General features: G+C 31.8%; 1 protein-coding gene and 1 long non-coding RNA gene across 2 annotated transcripts in view; both read left to right on the top strand.

Annotated features, from left to right (window-relative positions):
* The first annotated feature begins 1,646 nt into the window (after window positions 1–1,646).
* LOC128162844 (S-adenosylmethionine-dependent methyltransferase Rv2258c-like) overlaps window positions 1,647–10,548 on the top strand; it is a 33,682-nt gene continuing 24,780 nt past the window's right edge. Inside the window, exons 1-2 of the mRNA XM_052826250.1 lie at window positions 1,647–2,043; window positions 3,476–3,663. Of these exons, the coding sequence (XP_052682210.1) occupies window positions 1,874–2,043; window positions 3,476–3,663 (358 nt within the window). The 5' untranslated portion in view covers window positions 1,647–1,873. The remainder of the gene's footprint in view (window positions 2,044–3,475; window positions 3,664–10,548) is intronic.
* On the top strand, window positions 8,029–10,428 carry LOC128162845 (uncharacterized). Its single transcript, XR_008240718.1, has 2 exons — window positions 8,029–8,332; window positions 10,131–10,428. It is a non-coding gene; the product is annotated as an uncharacterized LOC128162845 (long non-coding RNA).

Below are 10,548 nucleotides of genomic sequence, written 5' to 3'. Positions count from 1 at the left end.
TTCGTTGAATACCAATTTTCGTGGATTTCGTTGTTAAGTTGATCCACGAAATTTAATGTTCATTGAAGTGTAATTTCTATTAACATTTTCTATTGATAGGGTCATTGGCCACGAATTTACGTATCCTTGAAAATGTGATTTTCACTTTATCCACGAAAATTGATACCCTTGAAAATTAATGAAACCACAGTAGTTTACATTTAATAAACATTCCCCATTTGGCTTCTGGGCTAGTTGGCAATTATTTATTTATATTTTTTTACTTCATTATCATTTTTTGGCTTTTTTCATTGTACAGGGTGTCCCATAATATATAACACAATTTTCTCTTTAAATAATGATTGTTAAATAATTTCAAATATATAGGAGCAATCTCTTAGATAAAAAAAAAATTTAACCTTTTTTATTCGGAATTTTGTTTTCATCAGTAGGAGGAACAGAGCAGCACGCAGCTGATGGTGTTATCTGTTATACTTGAAATGATTTACAGGCAAAGCACGTGATGTCCTGAAATAAAGTGTCACTCAAATGACGGAATACAGAAACCTAGGTAAAGCGAAATAATGAAGTTAAGTGATAAAACTGTAATTTAAGTATTAAAATTCACACAAAAGTTTTCTCTCTCTCTTTCTCTTTCTCTCTCTCTCTCTCGTTCGCCCTCGCTCTCGCTCTCTCTCTCTCTCTCTCTCTCTCTCTCTCTCTCTCTCTCTCTCTCTCTCTGAGTTTCGCTTAATGCTGTGAACGGTACGGATCGTTTCTTGCACGGATCGGTACGGTTCGTTCGCAGAGGTGTAGTAGCATGTTTCAGGGTCTGCACAAGATTTCGTCTATTATTGTTAATTCATTCGAATGTCATATGATATCAGATAATCTGAGACTCCCTGTAAATGTAAAAACAGATAAGACGTACAGGCGTGCATAAGATTTCTGGTTAAAAATGTGTGCTTTTGCACGGTTTGCTGTTACTGCCATTGTCTCTCTGTAGACTAGATAGCCAGGGATTTAATCAATCTGAAATATTCTTGTTGTTCCCTTTCAATATTAAGAATAGTACATGTGAACCTCAACTGGTTAGAATCGAAAATAAGGTCAGAGCATGTATAGCAATATATTAACTTTTTTTAAAAAACGCACATTATTTTGCATATTGTCGAGTTTTGCAGGTCAGAGATAAAGATATTGATACCAAACAAGAGGACATTGTATTCCAAAAGATGTAAAATGCATTACTCTCTTCTGTATTAAAAGCTATCGCTAAACATGTAAACCGCAATGATTTTGACTATGTAATGTTGTAAATAACCCTCGTTTTCATCTTTAAAGCCATTTATTGCTTTTTAAATCATATTTACAATCTATAAAATTTGTTTTATAATTAATGCGCAAGACACAACCATTTATCAATAGATAAAGTCAAATATTTTTAGATCTGACTTTATGTTACATGAGAACTATACTTACATTGTGATGAGGTTTTTTAAATTGATTACAATGTTTTAATATTGTGAATAAAATAAGTTAAATATATCTTATATTAAAGAAACACATTTACCTAAATTAGGTATATAATATAAAATGTATATTATCTACTAATGAAAAAAAATTTTGCCGATTAATTGTCCTCAGTCTATAAATATCTTCTTTCCGTATATGAAAAAATAGACGGAAGTAACGTGACGCATTTATCTTATGACGTTACAACATTCATCAAAGTGTAGCCAATATATATTAATTAAGTAAGTTTATTACGTTAAACCATTTTACAATACCATAGACTGCTATAAAGTGGCATGTGTATACCGCAATGCATATTTTTAGACACCACATGGGTGTCCGTATTATTACGTCAGGGCAAGAATAGTTCTGCAAGGCAATGGCATCTTCAACAACGAACGCTCGAGATTTAGAACAGGTTGTTAGGGATGGACTTAGCACCCTGGTTTTTGCATTTGGTTTCAAAACTGGTATCGTGGATGCTTTTACTGAGATTCAGCAACCGTGTACAGCAAAGGAATTGAGCGAAAAAGCTGGAAAAAAATTAAGGTCAGTCGAATACAAATCACTATAAAAAAAATACATATAAATATTTCGTACATCATTTAATTATAGCGCATATGTAATAAAGTTCTTTTTATTATCAATTATTCATTATAAAATGAATGAATATGTTAATTTTGTCTTTGTAACCCATTTTAAATCATACATTTTGATCCATTAACTGATAATAACATACAAGAATAATTTTTTTTATCATGGATAAGTACGATATTCAAGATCTGTATGAACCTTTAGAATTATCTTTTTACCGGTTTCGTTATTTTTAGAACTGAGGAATGACCTAGTTTTGGTGACCGTTTGAATTATTCAGTGAACACAATAAGGATCTTTAATAACGTAATGTTCAGTAGCTTGTACATCGGTGTTTCTTAAAATTCATTGAAACGACATGTATTTACACCACCTGAAACACAATTTTTATAATGCATGTAACATCCACTACACAATAGTAGCATTTCTTATACTACAAAAAACGTATCGTTAAGTATCGTACAAATCGTTTATTAACCACATCAAAACCTTGCAAAATCCAAAAGCTTTTGGAGTCTTCATTGCACTCTCCCATTTGACACGGATGCATGCTTGAAAAAAGTTTAAAATCTGTTGATTGGAGGTCATCAGTTAATAGCTACAAGGTGAATTTTTTAAAAAAAATTTGATCATTTTAAAAGAGAGACGTGCTTGTTGATGGTTTTTTTTTTTCAACTTGAACACGCATACAGTAGAGTATAATCAATAAACAGCAATAGGAAATCAATATTGATTTGTTCTGATCCATCCAACAGTCCGACGTGTGTATTTCCAATGTGATCATTAATCATTGATTGTTCAATGATTATTTTGGATGAAATTTCTTTTTATATGAACTGTGAACGTAGTATGCAATTTATGGATAAGAATCAATATACAGGGGAAACTCGTTTTTACACTTATTTTTACACTTATTACATTTGTAGAATGAGATTAAAATGAGTCGTCAAAATATCAATTTTTTATCAATGTACCATAAATTTCAAAAACCACTGAAAGGTTAAACCAAGCTCAACCGCATAGATAAACCCATTTTAATTTTGAGAAAGGGACAAGCATTAATTTCTCAAGAAAAATTATTGACATGTATCAATCATTTAAATCTGCGACTTCAAAAACTTTTTTGTTGCTAAAAATTATGAAATATAAAAAGAATTGTGTTGTACAAAAAAAGATATGAAAAATACCATTTATAATTGCATAAAATGTGTCTGCATTTACGAAACAAGATTTTTTAAACATCCATGAAAAAATAATCAGCATAAAGGAATTAATCAACTATATTCTTAGGCTATATACATGTATGATGTCTTCCTGACCGAATCTCGCTGATATAGCGAGATTCGGTTAAGAAAATATTTGCAAGTTGAAATTTCTGTTTTAACAGATACACACAAGAATGGCTAGGATGTATGGTTGCAGCAGGGATTGTAACAATCACAGACGATGAAAAATATTCACTTCCTCATGACAAAACTCAACTTAAGATCTGGGGCCACAATGCAGCTGCTATTCCAATTCTCAGCGAGATGATTCCAAAACTTGAGGAAGCAACAACACTCGATGGACCAAAAGGTATACAAAATACCTATGAGCACTCAACGTTGATGAATCACAATTTCAATATATTGTAAATGTGCAGTAGTCAAGTACAAATAATTAACATTTTCTTTCGACTCTGTTAATCGCTAATTTTTCAAAGGTTGTCTCAATTTTGTTTTTATATTGCATCAATCTAAAAGATAATATCTTGATATGGTTTTTTTTAATTTTTATTTTTCTGTGTGTATCAATTGTTAACTAAAGTTTGACAAAACTTATCTCTGTAATATTGATACAAAATTAATGAATTTATATAAGATTTCAAGAAGAATGATGAATATGTTGAATGTGATTATAGTATTTCATATCTGTTAAATCATACAATCCTTTTACTTTTGACAAAGATTAGAACGCACGTTATTAAAACTTAAGTACATTGTACATGTTTTAAATCATATTTTAAACAAGATTTTTTGATTTATCAATGTGATAATAAGATGTTTTTATTTAAATTATATATTATTATAATTATAACTTTTATTATTATTAGGGTTTTCCGTTTTTCAACGGAAAACCCTTCTGTTATTCTACTGTTTCTTATTAGGGTCTTCCGTTTCCAACGGAAGACCCTCTTGTTATTCTACGGTTTCTTTTTCTTTATTATTCTTTTTTTTCTTTTTCTGACTTTTTTGGAGCGCTATTTCTCAAAAACTATCCAACCGATTCGCACAAAATTTTCAGGACGGATAAAGCATGATCGGCGCTACATATTATAAAATTTTGAAAGGATGACGTCACTTCCGGTTTCAGATATTGACGATTTTGTAAATTTTTTAGGGTCATTTTGTCCACGCATCTCCTCCGAAACTAATCAAGATAGAAGATTGAAATTTTCAGGGATTGTAGATGAATGTATGTAGATGTACCCCCATGCTTCCAATGATGAAAATTGCTCAAGGCCTCAAAGCTCGCCTGAACCTGAAAATAAGCACCAAATTTTTTCACGAAATTTTTGCACATTTTCTGTGATATCTTTTGATGTATAAATATTTTGTTAAAAGATATAATGCAAAAGTTGTTTCAAATTACACGGGCTTTCGTTTAATATCAAGAAAAAGGGACTGGCCCCTCAAATTAGGGGCCAAGAGGGCTGTAAAGTCTTCTTACAATAACTCTTTACTGAATAATAATTTGTTATTAATTATAGAAGCAAAAATGTTCATTTTTGGGCTGTTTATCTATACAACACCATACTTAAGTCATATGTTACGTAATTAGGGGTTTCAAGGGGCCAGAAATTCAAAAATTTGATCATTAATATCTGAAAAAGGAGAAATATTTTTAAAAGCAATGTAGAACAAAAGTTGCTCAAAATAATGTTTTGAACAGTATGCTACCTTAAATGTTTTTGTTTATGACCCCATTTAGGAGTTAAAGGGTCGGCCCCTAAAACACATTTGTACATATATCTCAAGAATGGTTAACATTTCTTGAACACTTGTAGAACAAAATATGTTTGTATTTGCAAGACCTTCCATTTGATATCAAGAAAAAGGGGCTGGCCCCTCAAATTAGGGGCCAAGAGGGCTCTAATGTCTTCTTACAATAACTCTTTACTGAACAATAATTTGTTATTAAATATAGAAGCAAAAATGTTGTTTGTACATCTGTTCATCTATACAGTACCATACCTAAGTCATAAATTATGTAATTAGGGGTTTCAAGGGGCTATAATTCAATATTTTGATCATTAATATCTGAAAAAGGAGAAATATTTTGAAAAGCAATGTAGTACAAAAGTGGTTAGAAATAATGTTTTTTACAATATGATACCAAATATTTTGTTGTTAGTGGCCCCGGTAAGGGGTTAAAGGGTCGGCCCCTAAAATACAGTTGTTTAGATATCTCGAGAACAGTTTACAATTCATGAACACTTCTAGAACAAAATATGTTTATATTAGCAAGACCTTTTTTTTGATGTCAAGAAAAAGGGGCTGACCCTTCAAATTAAAGGCCTGAAGGGCTACTAAGTCTTTTTATAATAACTCTTTTCTGATCAATAATTTGATATAAATCATAAAGCAACAAAGGGGCTTTTATAAAGCTTAATTTAAACTGATATCCGTTTTAAAATTGGACGATGCATTACAGAGATATTGGGATTTAAAAATTGAGTTTTCCGGAAATTTTGATTCCACGTTCTTGGTTAAGGCAATAGTGTTGTGTTCAAAGATAAATTAACTCGTACCTAAAATAATTCGGAAATTGTTAATTCGTACTTAAACATAATCGGATTTTTTTTTGTTAAGTCGTTCTTGAAATCAGAAAGGTTTTTGTTAAGTCGTACTTAAAATAATTCGTATTTTGTTAAGTCGTACCAGGACTAATTCGAGTTTTTTCATCTTTTTATTTTAGTTTTTCTTACTATTGGTATAAGAGCTCTGCTTCTTACAGGAACTTACAGCTTTACTTCCAACATTAACGGAAGACCCACTCGTTGCTTTGCAACGAGCTTTGCTCTAGTTATTATTTTTTTTTTTCCCGCAAATTTTGTGCACGAGATTTCTCGAACATTTTTTGTCTGATTGCTATGAAACTTTCAGGGTATGTAGATGATATTAATATCTCTAGACGTTTTTTTCTAATTTTAAAAATTCACTTCCGGTTATGAGTTATTGCCCTTTAATTGAAAATTGGGGGGTCTTTTGTCCAGAGTTGATCTCGGGAACTACAGATGATAGATGCATGAAATTTGGCGAAATTGTCGGTAACATGTTATAATTTTGCTGGCATGAAAATTTTGGTAATTTCTTTGTTAGTTTTTGAGCTATTTTTCGCCAAAGTTTAAGATTTTTTCGGGGCTGAAATTTTGTTGCTTTTTGTATTATAACCTTTAAACTAAAAATATTTTGTTAATACATATAGAACAAAAGTTGTTTAGAATAACGAGAGCTTTCATTTAAAATTAAGAAAAAAGGGCTGGCCCCTATAATTAGGGGTCAGCAGCTCATACACGTATTTTTCTGATAGCAAAAATCGTTATCATTTTATGAAAAAAAATTAATTTAGTTATTGTTAATATATTAAATAATGTCATTTGGTATCAAATTAAACAAGTTCTGACCTATATTTTTTTTCAAATTTCATAAAACAAATATGTGAGAATCGTACATGAACGAGTTAATATGTCTACATAGACACACAAGCGAACAAATGCCACATTAAGGCCCAGGCATTTACTGCATTACGTTGTTTTGCGTCTTAGATAAATTGTTGTGATTCAATTTCATTTTTTTCATCTATATCATTTATGAATTCAATGAACACACATTATTTAAACGTTCTATGTGCAACTATTTGTCGGGGCGCCTCTGTTTGTGACCCTATTCTCTTTTGAGAAGTGGACAGGCATAGCCTACATCCACTTCTCTTCGCAAGCCCTCATATTTTGATTCTGGAAAACGTGTAAATGTCAGAACCAAAGACGGTTTACACTTCGACCCATGTTTCGACTCCAGTTTCCCTGAATTTTCGTAACAGACCCATTATTTCTACATTTTAAACATAAATGCATCCATATATTACAAACAAAACACCACTTACCCGCTGTCAAACCATTTTCTCAACTTCTACATTCCGGTTTTAAATTATGAGATCATTCGCTATAGGTGGTTTAAAAAGTAGAAAATTTAGAGTCGGAAAAAACGGAAAATAGTGCTCCGATTGTAGACTTTAGATTAAAGGTATTTTTTTTTAAAATTCACAGAGCTATATAGAACGGTTTTACATTTAAGACAAATTAACAAAATGCATACAATAAAATAAGTAACTTTGTCACATAAACACTCTTTATTTTAATCTTTCTTGTATGCTATATTAATCAATGTTCGTTTTATTGTTAAAAACAGATGTAGACAAATTTTGTCACCATAAGAGATGGTTAAAAAGGGAAGACATACCACTTTGTAATTATTTGGCTCAGTATTTGTTTATACATTGTAAGATTAAATTGATTCAGTTACGTTTTCGACATTATTGTCTTAAATAGGTTTCCAATTTTATCCGAAACATAAACATTTAATCTGCGCTGACCTAGATAAACAATGTGATACACACAATTTAAACCCGGGATGTAGAAGTTGCGAAAATGATTTGACAGCGGGTTAGTGGTGATTTTTTTGTGATATATGTATGCAATAATGTTTAAAATGTAGAAATAGTAGGTCTGTTACGAAAATTCAGGGAAACTGGAGTCGAAACATGAGTCGAAACATAAACCGTCTTTGGTTCTGACATTTACACGTTTTCCAGAATCAAAATATGAGGGCTTGCGAAGAGAAGTGGATGTAGGCTATGCCTGTCCACTTCTCAAAAGAGAATATTTGTGACCCCCGCGCGCGCGCGCCGAATGTAAACAGTAACGAACGGCATTGTAGAAAAGAGAGAGCCGTAATGCAGAAGAGAAGTTGTGTATTCTTTCGGTGTACACATGCATTTTCAATTTGCTGTGAAACATATGAACATGCACAGGGAACAATACTACATATTTGTTTAAGGAGGATATTTTTCTCGTGTGAATCGTTTACGAGGAAATTCTGACAGCCACACTTCTGTCGACGATCAGCCGTTGATAAGCTACGAGTAATAAAGGAGAAAAGATGAACATTAAAGTGTGTGATTTATGTGGATGTTACTGAAGAAGGTGAGTCTTTTACTCCTTTTAAAGTTTCTTGTTAACTGGTTAAAATTTAGTATATAGTATAGATGTACATGTAAGTACGTGCACACTGTTAGATGTTTTTGTTATGGTGTGGGTGTTTGTTTACTAACGTGTAATTTTTACATGTTTCATGGGTGTTTAGACTCGCTCGAGGTTCATGGGGGACTGGAAAGGGTAACTGAATTTATCTATTTAAAAAAATAACAGATTGTGAATTTTCAACTCAAAATTCAAAGCAGGGTCTAATTAGAAACATATCATATATTCTTGTGCAGAGGTCTCCAAATGTAGTCATGAATACCCTGTAGACATAACTTCAAGTAAATAAAATTGTATACTTCAGACTTCAGAGTTAAAACATGACTTTGATATCTTTTCTTTTTTTTATGATGCCGATCATTGATAGCTAGCTCAGTTGGTAGAGCACCTGACTAGAGATTCAGGGGGCCCAGGTTCAAATCCCTTCATTATTTCTCCCATCCTGTTACAATATTGGTGTTGTGACCAACCCCTGGAACGAACAGGTTAACTCGATCCTGCCAGGGATGATCTTCGAGGGTGAAGATCATTTAAGGGGGAGGAATGTGACAGTCAGACTGGTTTGAATACCGGTGCCAGATACATGTAGCTCAGTTGGTAGAGCACTTGACTAGAGATTCAGAGGGCCAGGTTCGAATCCCACTTTGTTCTGTCGTTATTTCTCCCATCTTTTACATATACATGTATATCAGATATATGACAGATGATTTAATAAGGTCATCACATGTTTTGCAAGATGCAATAAGTGTTAAAAACCTTTACTTTACAACAGAATACATTTAAGTGAATATTTATGTTTCTTGTTATTATTTGGTGTGGTTTTCTTGACAGTGTCGCATAAACAATTTACCCGCTCCTAAAACACAAACTTTTTTTTGTGGATTCAGCTTACCGCTGATTGGCTGCTGTTGCAGCAGACAAATAAGATATGCACGCACAAAACACAATGAACTTATCAGAGAATGAGTTGAGTTTATTTAAACTGTTGGAATTTGGGTATTTTTTTTTAAAATGTATACTTGTGACAAAACATATATGTGGTACATACAGCTGTAGCTTTATGAAGAAAATTTTGGTTAGACCATATATACCTATCATGCAAGTAAATGATATTTACAAAAAACTTGCAATTTATGGCGCACGAAATATATGCTAGTTTTATAAAGAATGACATACATTTAATGTACCACATTCTTTGAAAATAATCTATTAAAAATTCTTCATTAAGTTTACTCATACATGTTTTATGCTTATTACACGTAGTATTGTTTTTAAAACATGTAATTTATAAGAAAATAAACAAAAACCCTCGCTAAATTTATTTGCAAACAAAATATACACAGTAGAATTGATAAAAAATGGTATACCAGAAGCTAATACCAGTACATGTACTTTGACGCTGTTCGGTGGGTAATATTCGTTTGTAATTTACGAATTGAAATATTGACTGTTGCACTACAAGTATGGTAATAAACTCTCTCTCTCTCAAACTCTCTCTCTTTCTCAATTTGATAAGTGTTTATACCTATGAAAATTTTTTAATATTATATTATGACTTGATATGCAAATTTTTGATCTTGTACTGCCTAAATGTTATGTCATGTATTGGGATATGTCATACTTATTACACTGCATGGTCAGTGTATTTTTTACAGGAATACTATGCATATGTTAATGTAAACACAGCTATTACTAGTACATGTATGTAAACACAGCTAATTATTTTTTTTATTTATTTCAGCTCAAAACAGACTCTTGTTACCACATGGCTTTTACCGGTACCTGTTGATTCTTGTGGGTCAGCTCCTGAGATTAACCTGTCACCTCTATCCACATGCATATTCCTTGTGTTCTACAGACTATTTACCGGTAATTCAAATTAAATCCGATAATGCATGAACAATAATGGAACTTGAAGAAAGCATCATGCCATGTTGTGGTTTGTGTTTGATAAGAAATTATGAAAACAAAATTAAGGCTGTTTAAAGAAATTCATAATTGCTGTGAAAATTTGTTTTTCAATAAAAGTATACAATTATGTTTCCTTTATTTTTTATTTCATAAAGATATTTAGATGTGTTTACATAATTGAACCCCCCCCCCTCTATTTAATTGTCTGCATTAAGATTACATGTAGGATATGTAAATGTACATTTGAC

This window comes from Crassostrea angulata, chromosome 9 (assembly GCF_025612915.1).
Source record: "Crassostrea angulata isolate pt1a10 chromosome 9, ASM2561291v2, whole genome shotgun sequence".
In the NCBI taxonomy this organism is placed as follows: Eukaryota; Metazoa; Mollusca; class Bivalvia; order Ostreida; family Ostreidae; genus Magallana; species Magallana angulata.
Note: the sequence above shows the minus strand (reverse complement) of the source record. Positions and strands in the feature narration are given on the sequence as shown.